Below are 26761 nucleotides of genomic sequence, written 5' to 3'. Positions count from 1 at the left end.
AAAGGGCATTCAACTGAAACCTCCCTCCTGGCAATGATGGATGACCTTCGTGCTGCAAGAGCTGCCCGCAGATCATCTGTCCTTGTCCTACTTGATCTATCTGCTGCCTTCGATACAGTTAACCATGAAATTCTTCTCACCACACTCTCTGATTTAGGAGTTACAGGAACCGTACTAGATTGGTTCACTTCTTATCTTCACGACAGGTCCTTCAAGGTATCATGGGGAGGTGAGACATCTGTCCTCTCTAGGGTAACCACAGGGTTTCCACAAGGCTCTGTCCTTGGCCCCCTTCTATTCTCAATATACACTCGCTCACTTGGTCACATCATCCAATCACATGGCTTCTCCTATCACTCTTATGCTGATGACACCCAGCTCTATCTGTCATTCCCACCAGAAGATGCTCCTATAGCAACAAAAATTTCGGCCTGCCTCTCAGACATATCGGCATGGATGTCTGAGCGACACCTCCAACTCAACCTATCCAAAACCGAGATTCTGATCTTTCCGTGCAACAATTCCCCTCAGCAAAACCTTTCAATTCAAATTGGCTCGCTACTGTTAACACCCACGGCATCTGCAAAAAGCCTTGGAGTTTGGATAGATGACAAACTGAGTTTGAACCATCATGTTGCTGCGAGCTCCAGATCCTGCAGGTTCACTCTCTACAACATTCGCAAGATTCGGCCTTTTCTCTCACAACAGGCTACGCAGCTCCTTGTCCAGGCAATGGTCATCTCCAAACTCGACTATTGTAACTCTCTCCTGGCTGGAGCCTCTGCTGTCACCATAAAACCACTCCAGATGATCCAAAATATGGCAGCCCGTCTCATCTTCAATCAGCCAAAATACACCCATGTTACACCTCTTCTTACCTCCCTCCACTGGCTCCACTGGGTCTGGGTAAGCCAACCCTGCGGATGTTATTAAGCATGATTTAAGACTCAGGCAGGCTTTATCACACTCAGGGCACCACTTGAATCTCTGCCCTTTCTCGGTTAACTGGTTAAGTGTCCTTGCGATCTCTGCAAACCCTTTAATAAACCTCCTATAGTAAGATGTTAACCCCACAAAACTGCATACCTCGGTTAGATTTCTGAGGACTGGACAACCTTAATTATAGCAGGGTCTGCTCTAATTCCTTCGTCTTAAACAACACCCCCCCCCAAATAATGCACCTGCTTAGCAAACAAGTTACTTTTAAATTTGCCCCTGAAACTTCCCCAATACCTTGTCAAGCCGCTGTAGATGTTCCTCGAAAAAACTTAAGCCCCCGTCCTTTTTCCTCACGGGCAAAATTGGAGCTGCCCATGGACTATTGGATGGCTGAATAACATCAGTGCCCAACATCCTTTTAATTTAATCATGGATTCAATTAGCTTGTAAATGCAAAGGGACCGCCGAGTTGGTATTTTAATAGGCCGAGCCTCCACAGTGTCTATCGTATGCATTGCCAGCCACGTTCTGTCCAAATCACCTCCCCCTCCCTACTAAAAAATCCAATGTAAATTCTGACAGACTGGTGTGCTTTTTATCCAAGCCAAGATGTTGAAAAAGCTCCTCTACGCAGCCTGACTGTCCAGGCCTCCTCTGTCCGCTTCATGAACCGCAGCCGGACCCACATCAATGTCTGTAATCAAACCAACTTTAATCCCCTGACAAAGATTACACCCCTCTCCAGTCACATTAATCATTCATACAGGTACAACTCTTTTGGTTATGTGACAGACCACACATGCCACCACAAAAAATCACACTGATTAGCCAGCGAAGGTGCAGGCTCTAACATCCCCACTATGTCCACCTTCCCAGGAATAACCATTTCACTCTGTGGGTGAATCATGATATCAGTGGTCAGTGTGACAGTCCAAGGCTGTTTACTAGTGGCGTGTGATACTAAAGGCACAGTTTTCCCCATTACCTTGCAACAAGCCTTCTCAAAGGAGTTCCAAATTCCCTGGCTGATTCATTAGGTAAACAAGTATGGGATGAGAATTAATCTATGCTCCAACCAGGTTCCATAATGTCCATATTGACATAATTAATTACAGCACCAAACAGGAATGATAGAGGAAATCTGGATTCGAACAGGCAACCTTCTGATTACGAGGGTGCTTCCTTAACCACTAGGCCACCACTGCCACTAAATACAGAGTGTCAGAGTCTTATGATAACATACATACAAGTTTAATATTAGTCACAGAAATTTACAAATCAATGTGCAAAATCACTATACACATTCCAAACCTCTCTAACACCACCCCCCTATGCTCACAACCATAACCCAGCACTAAAATTCATAAATCTCACACACAAACACACATTCATTCCTAATACCAGTCAACACGTGGTTACTTCCCTGGAGAGAATTTCCTGATTTATGAGAACCCATTGAGCATGAATAATTATTTTAATGTCACTCATTTATAAATATACTTTAATAAGCAGGTATTATTATACATCTGTGCTGTCTTCTTCTGCTACGACACCATGTGTGAAGAGTTGCAGATTGTGCTCTGGGGGTCCGTTCTGTGAACAAGGGATTCGGTAAGAAGAGAGATGACTAGCTGAGAGCACCAGCATCAGAGTGATGGTGAGTGTGGAACCCCAACTGCAGGCTGGTAGGCCCACCTGAGAAAGAGAGAGGCTGCCAATATTAAAAAAATTAAAAATCAGCCTGAAAAATAATATTCTGATTTTGTCACAGTGTGTGTATCTGTGTGTACAGTGTAATGTTCTATGATGTCCTTACCTTTGCTAGTGTGTTGCTCAAGGCAATATCTAAATATGATGATAGAAAAGCTGCAACACAGTCCAATGGAACAACATATTAACAACTGACAAAAAAAACTATAGATACAAAACATAGTGTTCAGTGTTGTGCAATAGAGAGGTAACCTTCCACCATGAACCTAACTGAGGTGACACTACAGATATGGAGTTATCCCACCTGCCACTGCAGTTCAATCTGCTATTATGTGTAGACAGTGAAATGGTTTGTCCTCTGCATTTAACCCATCACCCTTAGTGAGCAGTGGGCAGCCATGACAGGTGCCCGGGGAGCAGTGTGTGGGGACGGTGCTTTGCTCAGTGGCACCTCAGTGGCACCTTGGCAGATCGGGATTTGAACCGGCAACCTTCTGATTAGGGGGGCGCTTCCTTAACCACTATACTGATCCCGGCAATTGAAGAGTTTGTAATCCTCAGAGACTCAATACCGTATGTTGTTCTACATTAACAGGTATGATGAGGTCAAATTCCTCCTATTACCCACCAATGTAATGCCTGCACTGTGCCTCCACATTCTAGTTGTACATTTTTTTTCTTTCGTCCTTTGTGATCTTAATGTCGTCTCACTAATCAAGCTGAGAGTTGCACAGAAAAGGGGTTGTGGGAGAGGAATGGCTTTAACCCTCCCTCTGCTGGTGCACAACATTCCACTATATCTTGTGAGCCAGCTAATAATTGTTGTTCACTGTTTGGTTAGATGGTTCCTCTGGGCGCTTTCATTTCTGCCCATGCCTTCAAGTTGGACTTGAGAGAAAATAAGTTGCCCCACAACCATCTGGTCACCAAGATCATCCTTTGGTGTTGTTGCCATTTATTATGGACTACAGGATGTGTTCGAATTTCAGCAGGGTTGTAGCATCTAATCTTAGAGGCAGAATTAACATCTCCCATAAATACAGGAATAACAGAAGTTTGAGATCCAGCAAATGAATACCAAGAAGCTGTGCATCTCACCAGCAGCAATTGAAAAGAGGTGCGTCGTCCAGCTCAGTCTGAAGCACAAGCCACCAACTACCATGCATCCCAGAGCTCCATTAAACCCTGAAAGGCCAGTGAAGAGTGAGGTGTGATGCACCACCACTGACAGTCCTGTAGGGGAGGAACAGTTTAACTGTTTATGACAGTGTTGTAAAACTGGTTTGTAATTGTAATACCGCGAACACTCATGTGGTGGTGCCAGAGCTGTACAGAATAACATCACGCTGTTTCCACTCCCACAAATCTGGCTGGATATAATAGGATGTAACCCATATATGTTTTACCTCATGTGAGGCTGCTATTAGTACCTATTAATAATCCTCTGGTACCGAACAGCACAACTGATGTCTGAAAGGCTCGTTAAGTGGAAACAAAGGCAGGGGGAGGGGCGGGTACATGTGACAGCCCCGCCCTGGCAGCTCCTCCTACCCCCATTAAGCGGGTCGTTAAATGTGGCCAACCTGGTGAACGTGTGAATTGGGCCTGATTTTTCAGAGGATGGATGAAAGGGCAGCTAAATAGGTTGGAGATAGGTTGTGTCTGAGGCCTTCACCTCTGTTGAGTGAGGGTTTGTTGATTTGCACATGCAAAGCTTCCCTCACTCCTCTCTCAAACCACCTATCTTCTCTGTCCAATATCTGAACATTCTCGTCCAAAAATGAGAGTCCTTCAGACAATAATATACCACACAATATTCTGCAAAAGGCAACAAAAATCTCCTTTCCTCTCTCTTCCCTCTCCTTTTCCACCTTTCTGTCTTTGAATTTTCAGTTTTGCTCAAAATATTAATGTCTGAGGCGGTGACCCTTGTGGTTCATTTTGGAGGAAGATGAATGGGTGGGGGCAGTGAACCCACAGAATATTTAAAATCCAGCCAGACGTTGTCAGCCAGCACTGTCAGACGGCTTCATCTAAATTCAAGGACATGCTGGATTTATTTGTTGTGATTCAAGCAAGGTTTGATTTCAGAATTTCTTTAAAGGACAGTTGAATATTTTTGAGGCATTATTGTCAAAAACAAATAAATTACATATATTTAATGTATAAAAAAGCACACATTTAATAGCATATTTTGCTTGAAGCAGAAAAGAGGAGCTAGAATTAGGGTCAGTCTCATATTCTCTAGCATCTTTAAGATGGAAAATGTCTGGACATTTAACATTTAAGGCATTTGGCAGACGCCCTTTACCATCGATGAAGTGATCAGTTCTAGTTCATTAGGACCCCCAACTATGAATACAATCTTTTGATTCACTCTTGTTGTAGATTCTGCACATAAGTTAGACAATAAGAAGTTTACAAGTTAATCTAAATATTCTCTAATGCACCTGGTTGATATGAATGTAACCATCTCATGTTGTTTCTTGCTTGGTTAGATAATTACTGATGATGTTACAATATGATTACACAATCAGCATAAAAGCAAACATTGGACATTCAAGTATCAAGGCTCACTACATTCTCTCTGTGATGCACATTTATACCAGGCAGGACCTGAGCTCTGGTCTGTTCCCTCCATACACACGTTGTCACAGAGACACTAAGCAGCTCCTGAAATGTAAGCAGCTCAACTGAAATGTAATGTTTATGTTTCAATGCTGGTGAAGATAAAAGTGTATAAAGATTTGACTGATCTCACTTTTCATATCTTTTTCTCATCTTTCCACTCCCTTTTATCTCTTTGCATGACTCTCCTTCCTATCCCCCACTCCGTCATGCTCAGCTGCAGCATGGCAGCCCTTCAGTGAGTCACACTCCAGCTCATCACTTCCCATGCAAATGGTGTGAGTCAGAGGCACTCTTATCTCATTACTGCTAATGTTGTATTTGCACTCTGCTCAGTGCTGGAAACCAGACTCCCCCAGATCATCTCTTTCCTTCTTGATATCTCTTACCATATCCCACATTTTCAATAAGGCTGCTTTACCTGGAAGACAGGGCACCGTAGTAAATTCTGTGAGTGAAACCTTCACAGCTTCAGCTGTGCATGGAGTGATACTATTATAAATTATGTCTCCATATAATTGATGATGTTTATTTCTTTAATGTGTACTCTGATGGATAGATAAATATAACCTGAAGCAATAACTTAGACGTTTGACATGTATAACTTATTGCAAATTTTACACCGAAAATTTCACAAAAGAACACTTCAGCAATATGATTGGATTGTTTTTGGATTTTGCCAAAATGACAAGACTGATTTTTCTAATGTTGAGTAGATGACCCACTCAATATTAGAGAAGCATCAGCATGGATGCATGGCATATTTTCACAGATTTTTTAGACATGACGAGTGCAGTGAAATCCTGTATTTTTGAGGGAATATCCCAAAGGATTACCTTGTCCTTTACAGCAACATCTCCCCCTGCATATAATTTACTATACTGGATACATCCTCAGACACGTCACACAGGCAACCAAGCCATTGTTGTGCTATGCCCCCTACAGTTATCCTGATTGGTAGCCTTTTGAAGCAACACCTGCAGCCAATTTGATGGCTCTTGGTGCCTAGTTGCTTCTCGGGCCACTGCAAAGATAGTATACACTCTGTGTTTCAGGACTTGGTCATAATGCCTGTGGTACCACCATATACACCAACAGCAGGACATATGCTTTAAGGTCTCAAAAGAAGGCAGAATGGTTAATACTTCAGTTAAGGATTCAGGTTAATTCAGCCTGCTCAGTCCTCCTTGATCCTGAAAGCTCAGTTTTCTTGATCCTGTGATAATGAGGGACTGTCATGATTCGGTCCAGAAGGGGTTATTCCGGACTGGAGTTTCATGTTCGTCCTGTGTAATTTTTCCTGATCATGTTCACCTGTGTCTGATCATATAAAGCTGCCCTGTTCGTGTCTTTTCACTGTTGGGTCATTGTTACAGGTTACATGTTCACTGTTACTGGATGTCGCCCCTGTCCTGTTCATCACGTATTAAACCCCCATTTCGTGACGTTGTGCGAATGCATCCTTCCTCGTCATGTCTTGTCATCGTTCCAGATCACCTGCCTCGCCATGCCAAATGGCCATGACAGGTACCTTCAACGAAACACAGCACCATCACCCTTATTAAGAAGGTGAAAATTGGCTGTCTTATTTTCTTCTTTGGTTTGAAGCCAGAGCATTTAATGAATCTTCAGTGCTTCCTGGTATGCCTTGGCATTCCTCATCAGGCCTCATGGGTGATTAGGAAAATCACACATGGCAGAACATAACATCCCTCATGCGTCTCGTTGGTCTCCTCTCTGATTTTCTGTTCCCCCTCTTCTTTTCAAACCTTCCCTGACCTCTGCCAGATACGATCTGACAACCTACTCTTTACCACCAATCTGTGATCATTTGATTGCAACTTATATTTGTTGTAATATGATGTAATATGTCTTCTTTTTTTAATCTTATAGTTAAACACATTCTGTGTAGTTTCATCCAGGCTTTCTTCACTTCAGTTTGGTTCTCATTAGCCTAATTGTTTTTATTTCGCTGAACAAAATTGACTGCATAGGCAAAGCTCTGCATAGGCAAAGCTCTTATAAGTAGCTTTGGCAATTGGGCATTTAACATACTCTAATAACTTCAGAGTATATTGCACTGGTGCCCGACTGCACTGTCCGTCTACAAAGCTAAAAATAGCTGTGCTGCATGTTCTTATCTTCAGTGCAGCATCATCCTCTGTAGCTCTGTCATTGTCTGTCTCCTAGATGTGAATGTTCTCAAGGATGTGTTCTTCCACAGCTATTAATGTTCTTGGTGAAACCGTACCGATTTTGCAATATAATAAATCTATTTGACAGAGCTTTTCTATGAACAGTACTTCTCAGTAACCTACATACAACCTGCTCCTGAGGGACAATAAATGAATTTGCTTCTTCACTATCACCATGGTTGCATGGTTATGTGTGTTTGTGATGGAAGCAAGGGATGCAAAGAGAGACGTAGCACTTGTGGGTATTTCAAATGTGTTTACCATCAAATGTAATCACATTAAATACATTGTTACTATGGACACTTTGTATAAAAAAAGAAGTATAAACTACAGATTGCTCTTTAGTGCAAATTGATGTTGATTAATGCCACAATCACAAAGGCGTGTCTCTCACTCTCTTGCTCTGTGATGACTCTCGATCATATAGGTTTTCTGTTGACCCAGGGGGAGAGTGAGACTTATCTTACACCTAAACCTCACTTACACCAACATCATTTAGACTTGTAGGATCTAAATGATGTTGAAGTCCCTTTCTTGTCATTTTCAGCTATTTAAAGGCTAGTGGGAGCCATATTTTTGTCATGTCCATGCGGGCAAGACGAGGCAGGTGCACAGAGAGGAGGACAAAGAGTGACAAGGAATGAAGGACGCTATCACCTGACATCACAAAACAGGGGTTTAATGGTGAATCACAGGACAGGGGAGACATCCGAGACGTTGACAGTGGTGGACACGGAACATAACGTTAAAGACCTGAGAGCGAACAGAAACGAACAGAGCAGCTTTATACAATTAACACAGGTGAAAACGATTAGGGAACATTTCACATGACAACAATGAAATGTTCCCGGATCCCGGACCGGAGTAACCCCTTTTTGGACCGGATCGTGACAATTTTCTTTTGATATTGTGTGATTTAACGTAATTTTTACTGAATGAGACATGATATTGCCATTTTAAAGAGGCACTAGCTTATATAAACATATGTGGAATGGAATTGTGTGCCAATTACCAAAAAAGGGGAAATTGGAGTCTTGGAAATCATGCAGGTCTAGTTATAACACTGGAAGCTTTGCAGATTTTATAATATTACCTTGGATGATAAACAGTACAATAAATGCTTTTGTTATAACTCCAGTTAACATAAAAAGGAAAAACGAACATGAATAATTCCCCTGCACCATGCTCTAACGATATACTGTATATTTTCACATGGAGATTGCCTTTTTAAGACACAATTTTACAGTCATGTACTCAATCTCCCTGCAGTTATTCACATAATTAGTTTTTAATATTTCACATGGAAACCGCTGCTTAGTGCTCTGAGGAGGTTGAGCCTGCGGGTGAAAGCTACTTATTTTGCAACTGGTTTGGCAACAGCTAACCGTACATTCTGGAGGCCAATCTCTCACCTGCAGTGTCTGCACACAGCTCCTCTTTCTCCTTCATTCGCGCTCTCAAGGCTATGACTCATACACAACACACAACTGTGAGAGTAAAATGGAGGGGGTGCTGTGAGTTACACACCCGGAGTTAAGCACACACACACACACACACACACACACACATGTGTGGTAGTAGCCTAGTGGGTAACACACTCGCCTATGAACCAGAAGTCCCAGGTTCAAATCCCACTTACTAATATTGTGTCCATGAGCAAGACCCTGAACCCTAAGTTGCTCCAGGGGGGGGGACTGTCCCTGTAACTACTGATTGTAAGTCGCTTTTGATAAGAGAGTCTGTCACGGGTGGGCTGGACATGGCATGAAGGAGGACGCATTCGCACGATCACAGGACAGGGGTTTAATACGAATGTAGCCCTGCTGATATTTTATTCTGTTTATTTTATTTATTTTATAGAACTGATAAATGCCTGGATAAGGTGTTTATTTATTGTTTATTTATTGTATGGAGGAATAATTGTTGTATTTGCATTTAATTAACTTTTTGTATATGTAAAGTATTTCCTTTCGGTAATGTGTGTACTACCTGCCTACTGTGTGTGAGCGGGGGGTGATTGGTTGGAGAGACCGGAAGAGAAGGGAGAGGAGAAGGATGGAGGACGGACGCGAGGTGCAGTAAAGTTACCTGCGAGTCCGGTGGAAATATATACATAGCACATGTATTTATACCCTCCGGAACATATTGCGCTAGTGGGAAACGGATAGTGACCCATTACGATAGCGGATATTATAGACAGATTACGATCGCGAAAACCGAGCGGTGAATCCGACGCGGTACGCGGGTCACAGAAGGGAAGACGCGGACGTCAGGTCGCCAACGCGGAGGCCAGGACCGAGCGAGCTCTGCTGGACACCAGGACCGATCCTGAGAAGGCTCCTTCATGCCGTTCAGCGGATGACGGAGTAAGGAGGTACCTGGTATTTTTTTGGTTTATTGCTCTACGCGAGTGAAGCAGCCATTTTCTGTTTCGGCTACCACGCACCCGAGCAGCGACTCAGGCCTGCAACGAGTAGTGTGGGGTACCCGGGTTAGTTTAACTATTGACTTTTTGAGTTATTGAGTGTTCGAGGACTTTTACTTTTGAGTTGTTATATATGTGTTGAGTGAAATATTATTTTATCTAATTGTTCATGTTCTAATCATTAATGTAATATGTAAATATATTTAGTAAATTATTTGTGTGTGTTAGAATACTTGTGGTGTGTTAATTTGTGTATTTAGCGATTTTCCTTATTGGTAAGTGGTGGGAGAAATTTAGCATATCCAAAATTTAACAATAGTTTAACTAGTTAAATACTGAGGTTCAGAGGGAACCCAGGGAGCGTATCCCTGGCTGGGCTAGGGGCGCTACATAAAAATGGAGGCACCGCTGGGATTGGATTGCTAATTGTTGTAATATATATTTTATTTGAGGATTATTACTAATTTACTTTCTTTTACAGTTTTTTTTTTGATACACACTGTCACACATTCTTAGAACACATTTACACAGAGAACATTTAAGATGGCACACACAAGTCAGTTCAGAGAGGAATTTAGTGACTGGTGCATAGGTGAAGAACTCCCGGAAACACATGCCTTGATGTTAGTACTCTCTGATGATGTAAAAGTAATTGAAATAGAGGAGACTTTGCACACCATTGAATGTCTCGGAAGAGTAAGAGTACGAGGTAAGACTTTTAAAAGTAACCTCCAGCGTTTTTTTGTACTATGTGAATGCAAAGAATCTATTGATGCTAAGCTCGTGCCACCTCAGATCTGGCCACATCCAGATGCTGTCCCTTGGCTGGTAGTTACAGCATGTGATGATGCTCCAGACGCAGATGAGTTCTCTACCAAACTGAAACTATTACTCCAGTCTGAAGGTAAGACTATGTCTGATGTCCAAGCTATGTTCTCCACTGACTCTGAGAGTCCTGCTCCTATTTCGCTTCTCCGTGCTGTGGGAGATCTGCTGGATAGAATAGGGAAGACATCTTCAGATGGTGGAAGTTTTCGACGTTTGCGAATTTTTTCTGGGACTTTTCCTACACCTGTGGGTGAGGAATCTTTTGATCTTTGGAATGAACAGGCCTATCTGATGATATCTGAGTGTGACTGTTCAGACAAGGAAAAGAAACGTCGCATAATGGAAAGCATTCGAGGACCTGCTTTGGAAGTAATTAAAGCGGCTCGGGATGATACACCCGACCTCAGTTCTAGAGACTATGTGAAGGCTCTGGAACGTGCATTTGGAAGTGCTGAATCTGGTGAAGATCTATATTTCACTTTTAGACTCATGCAACAGTTGCCCTGTGAGAAACTCTCCGATTTTGTAAGGAGGCTTGAAAAACCTTTAAGCAAAGTACTACAGAAAGGAGGAATTTCACTCGCAGATAAGGACAGAGTCAGAGTGGAACAACTGCTACGAGGTGCTGATGCACGCGCTGATTTGAAGCTTCTGCAACTAAGACTAAGAGAGTGTTTAAGCAATCCGCCAAATTTTCTACAATTGCTTAGTGAAATACGCGCGGAGGAAGAATATGAAGATTCTCGGGCAAAGCTGAGCACATCGGTGCATAACAAGCGTGTTAATGTACAGCCAGCTATACAGACAGACATTCAAGAACTAAAACTGCAGCTTCAGGATCTTAAGACACAATTAAGCTCCATAGTGAAGAACGACAGTACTGTTGGGGTCACTGACTTAAAGGCTCATTCTCCACTGGACACAGTTGTTGATAGTTGTCCGAATGAGGAAATCACTGCTCTGAAGAAGCAGGTGAAGCGACTACAAAACAAAGTACACCATAGTGGTAGAGAGATCACTGAGGTCACAACTTTTGCTACAGGCATAAAGTCACCCCAGTCCACAAGATTTGTGCCAAAGGACCATCAGCAAAGTGATGGATATTTTTGTTACAGATGTGGGGGTGCAGGACACATTGCTAACAAATGTCACAATGAGGAAAACCAGCGTTTGGTCATTCAGAAGTTGATTAGATCCATAAAAGGCACAAAGAACAAGCTAAAATCTACTGTCCACGGTGATAACGGTAACCTTAACTGTTCAGTGAAGCGAAGTGCCGTTCATCAGAATAATGGCCTTTGTATTCCTGATGGACTTGTAGGACCTTCTACCATTGTACCACTGAAGGTCAATGGTCATGCTTGTGACGCCTTGCTTGACAGCGGGTCACAGGTCACTATAATCTTTGAGTCCTGGCATCGGGAACATCTCTCAGATGTTCCTATTCTCCCAGTGATTGGACTTGCTGTTTGGGGCTTAAGTGAGTCGAGCTACCCCTACAAGGGTTATATAGTGGTTACCATGGAATTCCCCCAAGCGCTACTGGGAGAACCAGAGACTCTAGCTGTTTTAGCATTAGTATGTCCTGGTCCCAGGGGACCTGATCAAACTCCAGTGATCATTGGGACAAATGCTAGCCTGTTCCAACGACTTGCTAAGTTGTGCGAAGGCACAGCAGGTGTTGAAGTGATACGGAGCCTTGGAATTAATGCTCCAATAACTATGGAAGGCCATAGTAGACAAAACCACTTAAAAAGACAATGGAAGGACGACGAGGCTGAGGCCATCGGTAGTGTGAGCTGGTCAGGTCCTGGAACACTGGTTTTACCACCGGGAGGCAGCAGTCATGCCCACTGTAAAGTCGACTTCCTGACAAGTGTGCCCGAAGGGGATTTACTACTGGATGTGTCCACAGAGTTTAACATTCCTGCTGGTGTACTAGTTCAGTCATCGGTCACCAGGAGGAGTGAAATTGACGTGGATAGCTTCTCAGTAGTGGTTCACAATGAGTCTTTGAAAGAGACTGTGATTCAAGAAGGAACGGTGCTGGCGCAGTAATATCCAGTGGATTCTGTCTTGCCTGGGTTAGTCTCTTCGGAGACAGAAGACAAACTGGATCCCGCTTTATTCAAATTTGGAGATTCACCCATACCATCTGAATGGAAGCAAAGATTAAGTCAACAACTCGCAAAGAGATCGAACGTCTTTTCTGTCCTGGAGTGGGACGTGGGTCTAGCTAAAGGGGTAGAACATACCATCCGATTGTCTGACCCAAAACCATTCAGGGAACGTTCACGTCGTATCGCGCCTGCTGATATAGAGGATGTGAGGGAACACCTCAGACAACTGCTTGCTGCAGGAGTTATCAAGGAGTCGCATAGTCCATATGCGTCACCCATAGTGATAGCAAGGAAGAAAAATGGAAGTGTAAGGATGTGTGTAGATTATCGTACGTTAAATACACGCACCACACCAGACCAATACACCACACCACGCATTGATGATGCCCTCGACTGTCTGGCAGGGAGCAAATGGTTCACTGTTCTTGACTTGAGAAGTGGCTACTATCAAATTGCGATGGCTGAGGAGGACAAAGAAAAAACTGCTTTCATCTGTCCATTGGGATTCTACCAGTTTGAAAGAATGCCGCAAGGTATCTCAGGAGCACCGGCGACATTCCAACGACTTATGGAAAAAACAGTAGGAGATATGAATCTTCTACAGGTTTTAGTTTACCTCGATGACTTAATTGTCTTTGGAGATTCTTTGGAACAACATGAAGAACGCCTACTCAAGGTACTAGACCGATTGGAGAGTGCTGGGTTAAAAGTGTCCTTAGACAAGTGTGTGTTCTGTCAGACGGAAGTCAAATATGTGGGACACATTGTCTCGAAGGATGGCATTGCTACAGACCCAGACAAGGTAGCAGCAGTTGCTAATTGGCCGCAACCCATTGATTTGAAGACACTCCGATCTTTCTTAGGTTTCTGTGGTTATTACCGCAGATTTATCCAAAACTACTCCGCGATCACCAAGCCACTTACAGAACTCACAAAAGGATACCCTCCAATGCAAAAAGGAAAGACATCTCGCAAAGAAACCGCTGGGGAGTACTTCAAGCAGTCTGAACCGTTTGGGGACCGATGGACTGTGGAATGTACTCATTCGTTCAATCAGATCAAGTATGCACTTACCCATGCACCAGTACTGGCCTTTGCTGACCCAAGCAAACCATATGTACTACATGTGGATGCCAGCCTGCAGGGGTTGGGCGCAGTCTTAAATCAAGACCACCCAGAAGGTTTGAGACCTGTTGCATTCGCCAGTCGAAGATTGAATAGTGCTGAACAGAGATATCACATTCATCAGTTGGAATTTCTGGCACTAAAGTGGAGCGTGGTGGATAAGTTCCACGATTACCTTTATGGGGCTCGATTTACTGTGGAAACAGACAATAACCCACTCACGTATGTTCTGAAGTCTGCAAAGCTTAACGCTACTGGGCATAGATGGCTAGCGGCATTGGCTACGTACGATTTTGACGTGCGTTACAGACCTGGAAGAGAGAACATCGACGCTGATCTCCTCTCGAGGAAACATGAAGGGAGAGAAGAGATGCAAGAGTGGCAAGACATATCAAGGACTGGTGTCAAAGTCATTTGCAATAAGTCTCTTGTACGTCATGAACATGGATGCGAGGTTCCACTGGTACAGCAACTAGGAGCAACTCCAGAATGCGTTCCGGAACTGTATGCTTTTCCTACCCGACTGGACCTGAATTCATTGGAGTTGATGACTCAAGCCGAGTTGATCAAAGAACAGAAACAAGATCCTGTAGTGGGGTTAGTCTTGAAGGCTAAACTATAAGGGACATGGCCGGTTGTACTGGAATTGACCCAGAGATTGCATTATTCAAGCAAGAAGCTGACAAGTTGATTCTGAAAGATGAACTGCTCTTTCGTAAAGTGAATCGAGGAGGAGTGGAAAAAGTACAATTGGTAGTACCACGTTGGTTTAGAGGCACAGTGTTGAAAGCATTACACGATGAGGCTGGACATCTTGGAACTGACAGAGTGGTTGATCAGCTGAGAGACCGGTTTTACTGGCCGAAAATGTCCAAGGATGTTGAACAGTACATTAAGTCGTGTGGATACTGTGTGACACGGAAAAGTCCATGTGAAAGGGCTGCTCCCCTGAATCTAATTGTGAGCAGTGGACCCATGGATTTAGTATGTATTGATTTTTTGACCTTGGAACCTGACTCTAAGGGTCTGGGTAATATTTTAGTGATCACAGATCATTTTACTCGCTACGCACAGGCTTTTGCCACCCGTAATCAGAAAGCGGGCACGGTGGCCAGAGTGCTAGTGGACAAGTACTTTGTACATTACGGGCTTCCTGCTCGTATTCACTCCGATCAAGGACGAGACTTTGAGAGTCACCTGATCCGAGAGTTGACAAGCATGATGGGTATAAAGAAATCAAGAACTACACCATATCATCCTCAAGGTGATCCACAGCCTGAGAGGTTCAACCGGACACTGCTGTCCATGTTAGGGACCTTGAGTGCTGACAAGAAGCAAAAGGATGAGTTTGCAAGAAGCATTCCAGCTTGCTACAGCTGTGGCGAATAAAACTCACCAACGTAACAAGAGGTCATATGACAAAAGAGTGGTCGCTCAGTCTTTAGATCCTGGAGACCGAGTGCTAGTGAAAAATCTTGGATTGCATGGGAAACACAAACTTCAATCCCATTGGGGTTCTGTGCCATACCGTGTGAAGAGGAAATTGCCGAACTTACCTGTGTATCAGGTTCAACCGGAAACAGGAACTGGTAAGATGAAAGTTCTACACCGTGATCATCTACTACCTATTGGAGAGGCAGTGAGACTTCCATCCACAGTAGAGTTGACTGAAGCATCTCAGAACTCCGCCCATCGACAACGTCGACAGAAAAAAACAATGTCCAGATACTGAAATCCAGAATCAGGAAAGTGGAGAAGAATCGTCCGAAGAATCTGAGGGTGGACAGTCTTACATTGAACTTAGATCAATACCATTTGAGTTGCATTCTTTGCCTCAAGGAACAACAGAAACAGAACAGATTCAGGGTGGTGAAGAATCACATGAAGTTCTGGATCAAGAAATGCAAAATGGACCTGAAATGGATTCATCTGGTCTGGAAGACGAAGTGTCTGAAATACTGGACATTCCAATAGAAGAGGAATCTGAAAAATCAGGAGAATCTGAGGACGAAGCTCAGAATATACCTCCATTAATCAGAGAAAGGCGAAAAACTAAACCAGTTGTTAGATTGACCTATGACAAACCCGGACAAAGTATTGATCAGCCGCTGACAATAGTACAACGGGGTGTAGTGATTCATATAGGATCAGGTCAGTAAGATACAGCTCAGGTTATACACACCTCATGCCACGCTAGTAAGGTTATGGTATGTCTGATGAGGACATCTTGACATTTTGAGGGGGGAGAGTGTAGCCCTGCTGATATTTTATTCTGTTTATTTTATTTATTTTATAGAACTGATAAATGCCTGGATAAGGTATTTATTTATTGTTTATTTATTGTATGGAGGAACAATTGTTGTATTTGCATTTGATTAACTTTTTGTATATGTAAAGTATTTCCTTTTGGTAATGTGTGTACTACCTGCCTACTGTGTGTGAGCGGGGGGTGATTTGGTAGGAGAGACCGGAAGAGAAGGGGACAGGAGAAGGATGGAGGACGGACGCGAGGTGCAGTAAAGTTACCTGCGAGTCCGGTGGAAATAGATACATAGCACATGTATTTATACCCTCCGGAACATATTGCGCTAGTGGGAAACGGATAGTGACCCATTACGATAGCGGATATTATAGACAGATTACGATCGCGAAAACCGAGCGGTGAATCCGACGCGGTACGCGGGTCACAGAAGGGAAGACGCGGACGTCAGGTCGCCAACGCGGAGGCCAGGACCGAGCGAGCTCTGCTGGACACCAGGACCGATCCTGAGAAGGCTCCTTCATGCCGTTCAGCGGATGACGGAGTAAGGAGGTACCTGGTATTTTTTTGGTTTATTGCTCTACGCGAGTGAAGCAACCATTTTCTGTTTCGGCTACCACGCACCCGAGCAGCGACTCAGGCCTGCAACGAGTAGTGTGGGGTACCCGGGTTAGTTTCAACTATTGACTTTTTGAGTTATTGAGTGTTCGAGGACTTTTACTTTTGAGTTGTTATATATGTGTTGAGTGAAATATTATTTTATCTAATTGTTCATGTTCTAATCATTAATGTAATATGTAAATATATTTAGTAAATTATTTGTGTGTGTTAGAATACTTGTGGTGTGTTAATTTGTGTATTTAGCGATTTTCCTTATTGGTAAGTGGTGGGAGAAATTTAGCATATCCAAAATTTAACAATAGTTTAACTAGTTAAATACTGAGGTTCAGAGGGAACCCAGGGAGCGTATCCCTGGCTGGGCTAGGGGCGCTACACGAACTACACGAGACAAGGGAACATCTACACGCACAATGACCCGACGGCGAACAGACAAAAACAGGATAGTTTTATACAATTATATAAATATACACCAGGTGAACACGATCAGGGAACATTACACAAGACCAACATGAAACTCCGGTCCGGATCCGGAGTAACCCCTGCCAGTCCGGATCATGACAGTACTCCCCCCTTAAAAGCACTACGCCCACAAAACGGTCCATGAAAGGGGGGAGAAGTCCATAAGGACGAGTGGCGTCAGTCCTGCACCGGCGGCGTCAGGCCCGGGCCAAAGCACGGCTCGTCCGTGGGGGACCGGCGTCCTGTCCGCCGTCCGCAGGCACCGTCACTCCGGTCAGTCTCCGGTACGCCCCGCTGGAAAGTTCGCCGCCTCCCTCGTCTCGGTTAACGCCAGGAGCACCTGAACTGCGCGACCGGTCTCCTCGACCCCACGGTAGCTTTCGTAGGCCATCGAGGTCCGGTCGCACTGATTCGTCGGTACTCCCCGCCTCCGGAATCACCAGGGGGAACATGGACCGCGTGACAGATCCTCTCGACCCCACGGTAGCTTTCGTAGGCCGCCGAGAGTCTGTCACGCTTGGGGAACTGATTAAAAACATGACATGGATCATGGCGGGGAACTGGCGATTACCGGAGGTGCGTCGCTGGAATCCGGACGAGACGGCGGCGTCAGGGGATGTCCATACATGGAACCTTGGACATGAATCTGTGGAGCAGACGTCCTCCCGACCATCCACGGTTCCCTGGATCTCAGCGGGGCGTAGATCGGCCGCGTCCACGCGGTCGGGTCATTCTGTCACGGGTGGGCTGGACATGGCATGAAGGAGGACGCATTCGCACGATCACAGGACAGGGGTTTAATACGAACTACACGAGACAAGGGAACATTAACATGCACAATGACCCGATGGCGAACAGACACAAACAGGATAGTTTTATACAATTATATAAATAGACAACAGGTGAACACGATCAGGGAACATTACACAGGACCAACATGAAACTCCGGTCCGGAGTCCGGATGCGGAGTAACCCCTGCTGGTCCGGATCATGACAGAGTCTGATAAATGCTGTAAATGTAAAAATATACAATCACACTAAACCAGCTACAACAAAACATTCTGTAGTATATAGTAAGTAAAATGATTCTACGTATCAGCTGGCTCTGCTGTTTTTCATTATTTTTAACAATGACAATTCAAGACTTGGTAAGTGAATCTGGTATTTCTGAAATATTTCATCCCAATTTTTCTATTTTTCAAAGGAGTCACCAGCCTGTTCTCTTTGTTTGAAGAGGGGCCTTAAAGCACATTGTCTGCTGTTGGTGCCCCAGGTAAGTGGTGGTACCACTGGTATTATGACCAAGTCTTGAAACCTGAGTGTATACCATCTTAATAGTAGGCTGAATAGCATCTAGTCATCAGTTGAAACAACATCAAACAACATTAATTAATCAAGACAACATTTCTTAAATAGTTCAAGTGAGCTTTATTGTCATTTCAGCTACATAAATGTTAAGACAGTACCTAGTGAAATGAAACAACGTAACATTGGTGTAACATTTAAACCACATACTGATAAAGTGCACATATGCAACACAGACAAACCAGGCAAAATAAAGTGCACATGGGCTGAACAAGGGTATATTAAACAAATAAACAAAAAGACATGATTGTTTAGGTGTCTAATGGCCTATAGAAAATTGCTATTGCATAGTCTTGTGGTGAGGGCCCGAATGCTTTGGTACCTTTTTAGATGTCAGGAGGGTAAAGAGTGCATGTGAGGAGTGTGTAGAGTCCTTCACAATGCTGGTTGCTTTCCTGGATGCAGCGTGTGTTGTAAATGTACATTACTGAGGGAAGAGAGTCTCCGATGACCTTGTCTGCGGTCCTCACTATACACTGTAGTCTTGTGGTCCAATGCGATGCGTGGTCCAATGCGATGCGGTTCCCAAACCAGACACTGATGCAACTGGTCAGAATGTTCTCAATAGTCCCTCTATAAAAGGTGGTGATGATCGGTGATGGGAGACGGGCTTTCGTCGGCCTCTGGAGTAAGTAAAGATGCTGCTAGTCTTTCTTGACTAATGATCTGGTGTTGGGAGCCCAGGAGGGGTTCTCCTCTAGTCTGAACACCAAGGAATTTTGTTTTCTTGACAATCTCCACACAAGATCCATCGATGTTCAGAGAGGAGTAAATATTTCAATAAATATTCAGCTTGTAGTTCCAGGTAGGACTTGTTTGGCTTCAGTACAAATGAACAGTACTTATGAATGAGTGAAGTAACACTCTGTGTTTGTGATGATTAGAGCTCATTGAAAGCACACTGTACTGAATCCCAGACACCATACACAGAGCATGAGAGAATTAACCCTAAACCTAACACAAACTCAAATGCCAAATACCATTTGGGGCAGTTTTCAAGCCTCATTAAACCGTTTCATAGAAATTATAGTATTTTCCACCATCTACTGGTATTCTCTAGATGTGAATGTAAGACAACATCACCTTTTCAGATGGCGTTATTTGTGCCAGTAATTTGAATTTGTGCGTGGTACAATAACCCAAGACAACGGGTTCTAAATAAATGATTGTCTGAACACAATTAAGGTAAGGTATGGGGGTGCTCCAGAAACTGTATTGAGAACCACTACCCTACAGTTTAATTAGCTTCTGCTAATTATGGTACTCACCAGCCAGGGTTCCAACAGCTGAGCCCACTAGTGCATGGATACATAAAATGGGGGAGAAGAGAAAAACAGCCACCAGGATGAGCAGAGAGGAGCTGAGGAGCTTGGTTGCATAGATCTGCCCCACACCCAGTGGCACAGCACACAGGAGCTGACAGGAATGACAGGTAGGATAGTTAGAGGGGGCAGCAGGTTGTCATTCCTTTGTTAAACAGCCTTTCTTTTGAAAATTAATACAGCTGTCACTGTCACTGTGTACCCACTGTGTGGGTACAAAAAAAGAACACAGCTGATGGAACATGTTTATTCTTTTCTACTGAAATCAACATATTCTTATTTATTTTGAGCAATCATCTGAATCTTTATTAGAAACATTCACCTTGCACCTACACAATTAAATGTTGGCTATATAGATGCACTTTATTGGTTAGTGTCTGATCACAGGACCATTGATTTCTCAGATAAGAAAAGCTAAAGAGAATTATTTATCCCTTCCATGCGTATGGGTTCAGGGCTCATAAAGTACAAGGCATATTCATGGGATAAGTGTAAGAGAGCTCACCCAATATGTTATGGTTTAAAAATGACACTTAGGCTTCTATGTAATTTGAAGGGAGGCAACTGCTGTGCCATTCCTGTAATGATTTGAAGCCCACTGAACTTCCAATCTCAGTCTGTTACTGAAATAGTGGCAGACATTCCCCATACAATAAAAATGTCCATTATGTTAAACCCAGGAGTCTGCAAAAGATCTATTTGCACGCCTCTCACCTGAGTGGTGTCCAGATGAGTGAAGTTAAGGCTCTCCTTTGCCACTGGTTGTGTGAAGTCGTAATGAGGGAAGTACGGGTTAGTAGGTCCAGTGCAGGCCAGGTAGAGCAGGATGATTGTATTGAAAGGAAAGACACTGACAGGAAGGTCCCATGGTTTAAACACCCGAGCTAAACCGCTGTGAAAAAAGGTACTACAATAGAAAGATATGAGTGCAATTGTTAAAAAAATTACTGAATTGTTAAAAACTCTTTATATATTTTTTTTTCAATCATGTAAACACAGTTTATACTATACACATGAAAATAATTTAACATGTTAAACTAGCAGATATCTCTTTATTTAATATAATTATCTACTGTATTAAGATAATGCTGAAAGTAAATGAAAAAAGAGACATTTTCTGTGGTGCAGATGCTGGAGTTAAAGGGAAAATAAATAAAGAAAAGAAAATTCACCATGTAGCTCCCCCTAGACATGCCGGCAGGAGCAGCCATCCGTACCAGTCGCCTGCAGAGCTGAAGATACCCATTAGTAAGGCCACAAGCATCCCATTGAATCCATGGTCTCCACTAGTGATCTCTGCACTTGGGAAACACAGAGGCTTTTCTGTACTCATAAATCTGGATTTTGGTTGAATTGAACTATTGATCTGTAACTTTCACAACCTGGTCTATGTGAAATAGCCTACATGAAATAATATAAAACATCATCTTGATTTACAGTATTTAAATTCTACCTACATTTGGTTCCAACCATTATATTGTTATTTAGACTTGATCAGCTCTCCTGTTGTCCTTTAAATGCCTTTTTAGACCAATTTTCATATTTTTCATTTGGTTTAAATCATTGATTATTTTCACTGTACTTGTTCATTGCTAATTTTCTCAGGCATAATTTTAAAGGGCATTGAGAATTCATCCGGTGTCCCTTGTTATACCTGCCCTATAACAAATCCAACTTCTGGATTTGTTATAGGGTTGTAAAATGTACCATTACTAACTTAAACATTGAGCAGACTGCTCTCCCAGTCCAAACCACAATGACAATGGAGAAAAGAAAGTACTGGAACATCTTCAGGCCCATATGAAACAGTCATTTCCACCTCAACCTCAAATTCTCACTAAAGAGTTTCTGTCCAACTGGGAAAAGGATGTTTTTCTGAATGTATTGAATATCCACAAGTGAAGGCCCAGTCTTGAGTCCAATTCTGTTCGTAGCCCTTGTGTACCTCACCTGTCCTGTCCTATGATGACTGCAGTGAGAGTGGATGACAGTAGTCCCATGGTCCCCAACAGGGCCTGCCAGGGGCTATCCATGGCCAGTGCACACAGGATCAGGGCACCGCTAACAGGGTTGTTGGCCAAGATCACCTGTGAGACCCCACGCAAACTCCACTCCAGCAACTGCAGAATGAAGGGTTTATCTAAAAAAGTTATATATTAAAGAAGTGAAATTCTGAAATAAAGGACCCAATTAATAGGGATAGGGATTAATATTGTTTAATAATATTCAAAAGTATTTGTAACGGTAAAAAGGTATTTCATGTATAATTAGCCAGACAGCTTGCAAAATGTCAGTGAAAAAAAGATTAAAATACAAACCTGAAAATAGAAAATTACTGTCACAATTAGGTGCCGCCTGAGACTCCCCTGGCACCAATCTGCATGACAGCAGGGCGGTTATAAGGCACGGCTGAGTAGCCAATGGGGGCTGCAACATTTTTATGTGGACCGTGCAACTTGCAACATGAGTAGTGTTGTTTTCAGTTCTGAATCCCCTCAACGGGAATCGCTGGAGGATCGCCCGTGGGGTGGGGCGTTCCGCAGTGAGACGCGCCAGGACCGGGATACGCCCCCCAAGAGCTGGTTGAGTGGTGTATTCCTGGTGGGACGATGGTAGGGCCGTGGTGGGCAGCGCCGTCGATCCCTGGGTGATCCGTGAAACCCGGAAGCGGCAAAGTCTGTGGGTGACTTTGCTGAGAACAAGGGCATGACCGCAGCGAGGAAGTGACGTGGGCAGCGAGCACAGAGGATGCGACCACCACGCTCATTGCCAAGTCGGGCCAGGACCTCTGTGCTCTGCTGGCAAGCCTCCCCATGGACTCGGATGACACAGACTGCAACGAGAGCGACGAGTTAGTGGGATGGCTCCGCCCATTGCACCCGTCCCTGATCGTCGAGAGGTCTGTGGGGATCCACGAGACTTCTGGTGGTGTGAGGATGACGAGAGAGAGACGGACAGCAAGAAGGAAGACTGTGACGCAGGGCGTAAGAGCCAGCAACTTCGCTGCATTGCAGGGAATCCGCCTCTCCAGCTCCAGACGTGGACACGCCTAACCTCTGCCCGGACATTCCCCAGCCTGCTGCAGAGAACATGATCCACCCTCCATGCCACATGCCCACCACCATCTCCAGCAAAGTGCCCAGCACCCTGTGGGAAGTGCCCGGACCCTTCTCAGGAGCAGCAGGTACATGCCAGACCTTTTTAACATCCTGTGGTGTCTACTTTGTTGCTCTTCCCTTGCTCTCAGACGCAGAGAAGATCAACACTATACTCGCACGTCTGACTGGGTCAGCTTGAGGCTGGGGCATAGCAATATGGCAATACCGGGACATCCTGGAGCTACTGAGGGTGGAGTTCTATCAGCCAGAGCCCGAACCATGGATCAAACCCTGGCCCACCACTACACCCAGCACCAGCCAGGATCCAGTGCAGGAAGACCCTATGGGACTCAGCACTGGAGGGAACTAGAAGACCATCTTTTTTGTCCGTCTGTGTGTGTGCATGTGTTTATTGTCCCTAGTTTCCCTCTTTGTGTCCACCAGCTGGCGATCAAGCAGTGGAGCTGAACCCCATGGAGGAGCTTCCTGACCTGACTTCACCAGTCCAGGATGAGGTGGATGAGCCCAGAAATACCCCTTTGTCCAGTCAGGGGGGGTGCGCCCCCAAAGCTTTTTTTTGGAGTGGGTGCGGTACAGGTTTTTGGGCTCCTCCTGAGGGTAGGGCGGGGGGGTAACCGACGGAGCTGGGTCTTCTGGTAGCCGGTAAGCAGGGTGGGCCAGGCATGGGCCTGAGTCCGCCTCCAGAGGGGCGGAGCACCACATAGCCCCCTGGATGGCATGAGGATCCAGTTGGGACAGGCAGGAAGAGGACCTGCTTGTCCCAATGGACACAGAAGAGGCTGATGGTCCAGCGAAGCCCCCACACTGGCACCGGGGATGTGCAGCAAGAGGGGCTGCAGGTGCCCAGAAGGCACCACCCAGGGGTGCAGTAAATGGTCGATGGATGGTTCGGGACCACCTCCCTGCGCGGTGCAGGGAGAGAAGCTGGTCACACTGCCAGCAGGGACATGTAGCGAGGGGGGCTGCATGTGCCCAGAAGGCACCACCCAGGGATACAGTAAACGGTTACCGGAAGGGTCCGGGACCACCTCCCTGCACGGGAGCGACCCAAGAAGTGTCACAGGGGACGTGTGGAGACAGGGCCTGCTCGTAACCGGAAGGTTCGGCCCTGACTTTTATGTGCAGGTTGGATGGACCGAGGCCACCATGCAGGACAACGTCTGGGAGCCAGCCAGAGGGTCCGGGTCCTCCGGTCGGAGGACACATCAGGGCAGGAACCCTGTGGTTGCCGCCGTCCACACCACCTCCTCCACTGATGGTGCTGCTTGGGCTCCGAGGATGTAGCCCATGGAGGGGGGCTCTGTCACGATTAAGTGCAGCTTGAGACTCACCTGGCACCAATCTGCATGACAGCAGGCTGGTTATAATGGGCTGAAACATTTTTATGGACCGCGCAACATATGAGTAGTGTTGTTTTGGTAAACTTTGGATTCTATAAAGAATACATGTAATGAGAATGAGGAAACATTTACATAGATATTTCTGAATTTACTGCACAGCAACATTACCTGTTCTCCTGCTGAAAAGTTCTGACAATGGATGCAACAGTGTTTCTGTTTAAAACAAGTTGGACTCTTTCGTCTCTAAGGCCATAATTGATAATGTGTTCAATGACAGTGGCCTGAATTTCATCTGACACTTGAGCCCTTATAAATACCCCTTCAACTTGCACATGGATTCCTCTTCCTCGGGCCCCTTTACCTCTTTTAAGGCTTGCAGACTGATTGCTAATTGTAGATTTGTGTAAAGGAGCGTCAAACAAGTAATTGCATACCGATCTAGATAGATTCTAATTGGTAGGAATATATGTTTTCTGTTTGGTTACTACAGCTACAGCAATGGAGTTTGGACTTTTTGAAAGATATCCGTGTTAACTGTGAGAAAGGGTTAACATGTTTGCAAGATTTGTGCTCTGCTCTGCTGAGAGGGTCATGATGATAAACGAGTGGATCCCAGTTTCTTTAAGCAGGGCAATCAAGAAAAACTGTAATGAAATAAAATTGCATTTCACTATATCAATAGCATCAGCCTCACAGACATGGTCCAAGAGTACAGATGAAGCAGCTCCACACCGTTCCCTTTAAAAGGAACAATGACATAGTCAAGGAGCTCTAGTGACAATATGTCCAGGCAAAATTGTGTCTATTTCTACAGTAGGTTCACTGTAAGCAATAAGTATACAGCACAGTATATTGTGACAATTTGCATAAACTTTGTTTCAGAGAGTTATGGAGTTGGAGGCAAATCAGGTTCCTCACAAATCCATCTATATAGATGAGACAGGATTTAATTTGGCCAAAAGATGTTGGCAAGAATGGAATATTATAGAAAAATGGGCCACAGTCTTACTGAGCACTTTTATTACAGGTGTATCGTCTTGGATGACATCAGATGAGATGTTGACAAAGACATGTTGTCTAAACCCGAAGAACGCCATGTCTGCTCAGTGTGTTTTGTGTGTTTGCTCTTGTATGTTTCATGAATAAGTTGTTCACTGTAAGCAATACAGTAAAACTTGTATACAGTAAAGGAAAAATTATTAGCTTTTTCTGAAATAATTTAGAATTTGAACATTATACAGGCATTCTTTTAGTGTGTACAGAGAAATGTGTATTGTATTTTGAAATGAAGTACTCGTATATATATATAAAAAAAAAGTTTTTTGCGAAAAAAATTAACCAGTTGGCCAATTGTGTTTTGTAGGTGTGTGTCTGTTTTGAGTGTTTGGGAAAAATATCTGAAGTATGGGTTAGCGCTTGTTAGAAACTAAAAAATCATGTAATATATCTTAATATGACAACAACAAGATCACATGAATTGATCACCTGCATAGCAAAGCCTATTAAGTAGTAGTATTAATAATAATGATGATGATTTCCTATGAGGCCAACCCGGCACAATTGTGGCATCTGAAGAGAGAGACGATGCCACAGTCACAGCTCTGTATTATGCTGTTGTATGGGACAATGTTCCTTTTCACCACACAGCCGCAGTGAGGGATTGGTTTGTGGCTCATCCACATATGGCAATGGTATTCCTTCCAGGGATTGCCAGGGAAAATATTGTTTGTGATGTCTATGAAAGCATGTGGCCTGATATTAGAGCTCAAAGCAGAGAAGCTGAGAAATTTCTTTTCTTTTTACTTTTATCTCATTTCAGAATTGTTCACTATTTGAATTGCTTAGACACCCAATACAATAATTATGCCTGCAGTGATGTCTTTTTTTTTTCTTGTCTCTGCAAAAGTTGACAGCACATCATTTAATATATATAGATTAAAAAAAAAAAAAAACAATGAGCTACTTGAAGGTCTCTTACCCTGCATGAATTTGTGGAAGTGGCTCATGTCCCCAGTACAGTAGAGTAAGCAGAATAGAGACCACCTCCAGAAGACACAGGAAGGCTTGGATTTGTGCTGATTTGCCATTGTCAGCAATGCTTTATTATACAGAGATGAGTCTTCTCCTTTCTCCGTCACCCTCTTCGCACTTTCAGTCTCAGTTGTGTGGCTCTGTCTCAGCACGACACTTTCACGTGAGGGTTAATGTGATGTGAGGGTTTATGTAAGAGTCCAGCTGGTGACACATTGGCCGCCTCTCAAAGTTCATTTGTTGAAGGGTCACATTGTTTGGGGTGTTTTTCTTA

The 26761-nt window shown here is 44.0% G+C and overlaps 1 protein-coding gene across 5 annotated transcripts; it reads right to left on the bottom strand.

The window, feature by feature from the left end:
- Window positions 1–2174: 2174 nt before the first annotated feature.
- On the bottom strand, window positions 2175–26644 carry LOC114784414 (urea transporter 2). 5 transcript variants are annotated; one of them, XM_028969791.1, is made up of 8 exons: window positions 26435–26644; window positions 21948–22137; window positions 21170–21298; window positions 20712–20904; window positions 19944–20091; window positions 3748–3882; window positions 2756–2805; window positions 2175–2634 (listed from the first exon to the last, which is right to left on the bottom strand). In XM_028969791.1, the coding sequence occupies exons 1-8, from the start codon at window positions 26541–26543 to the stop codon at window positions 2458–2460; spliced, it is 1131 nt and encodes a 376-aa protein (XP_028825624.1). In that variant the 5' UTR covers window positions 26544–26644; the 3' UTR covers window positions 2175–2457. The 5 variants fall into 5 exon arrangements, with proteins under 5 accessions (XP_028825624.1, XP_028825637.1, XP_028825653.1 ...); XM_028969804.1 differs by having other exon boundaries at window positions 2175–2532; XM_028969820.1 differs by having other exon boundaries at window positions 21948–22117; window positions 26435–26573.
- Window positions 26645–26761: the final 117 nt, after the last annotated feature.

The sequence above is a fragment of the Denticeps clupeoides genome, chromosome 1 (genome assembly GCF_900700375.1).
Source record: "Denticeps clupeoides chromosome 1, fDenClu1.1, whole genome shotgun sequence".
Lineage (NCBI taxonomy): Eukaryota > Metazoa > Chordata > Actinopteri > Clupeiformes > Denticipitidae > Denticeps > Denticeps clupeoides.
The sequence above is the reverse complement of the archived record's forward strand: the minus strand, read 5'-3'. Positions and strand labels throughout refer to the sequence as shown.

Coding starts and splice junctions, on each gene's coding strand:
- LOC114784414 (XM_028969791.1), bottom strand. CDS start 26,543: ATGGCAAATCAGCACAAATCCAAGCCTTCCTGTGTCTTCTGGAGGTGG. Junction 20,092..20,711: donor CTCATCTGGACACCACTCAG/GTGAGAGGCGTG, acceptor CATTCCTGTCAG/CTCCTGTGTGCTGTGCCACT. Junction 3,883..19,943: donor AGCTGTTGGAACCCTGGCTG/GTGAGTACCATA, acceptor CCTCCCCTACAG/GACTGTCAGTGGTGGTGCAT.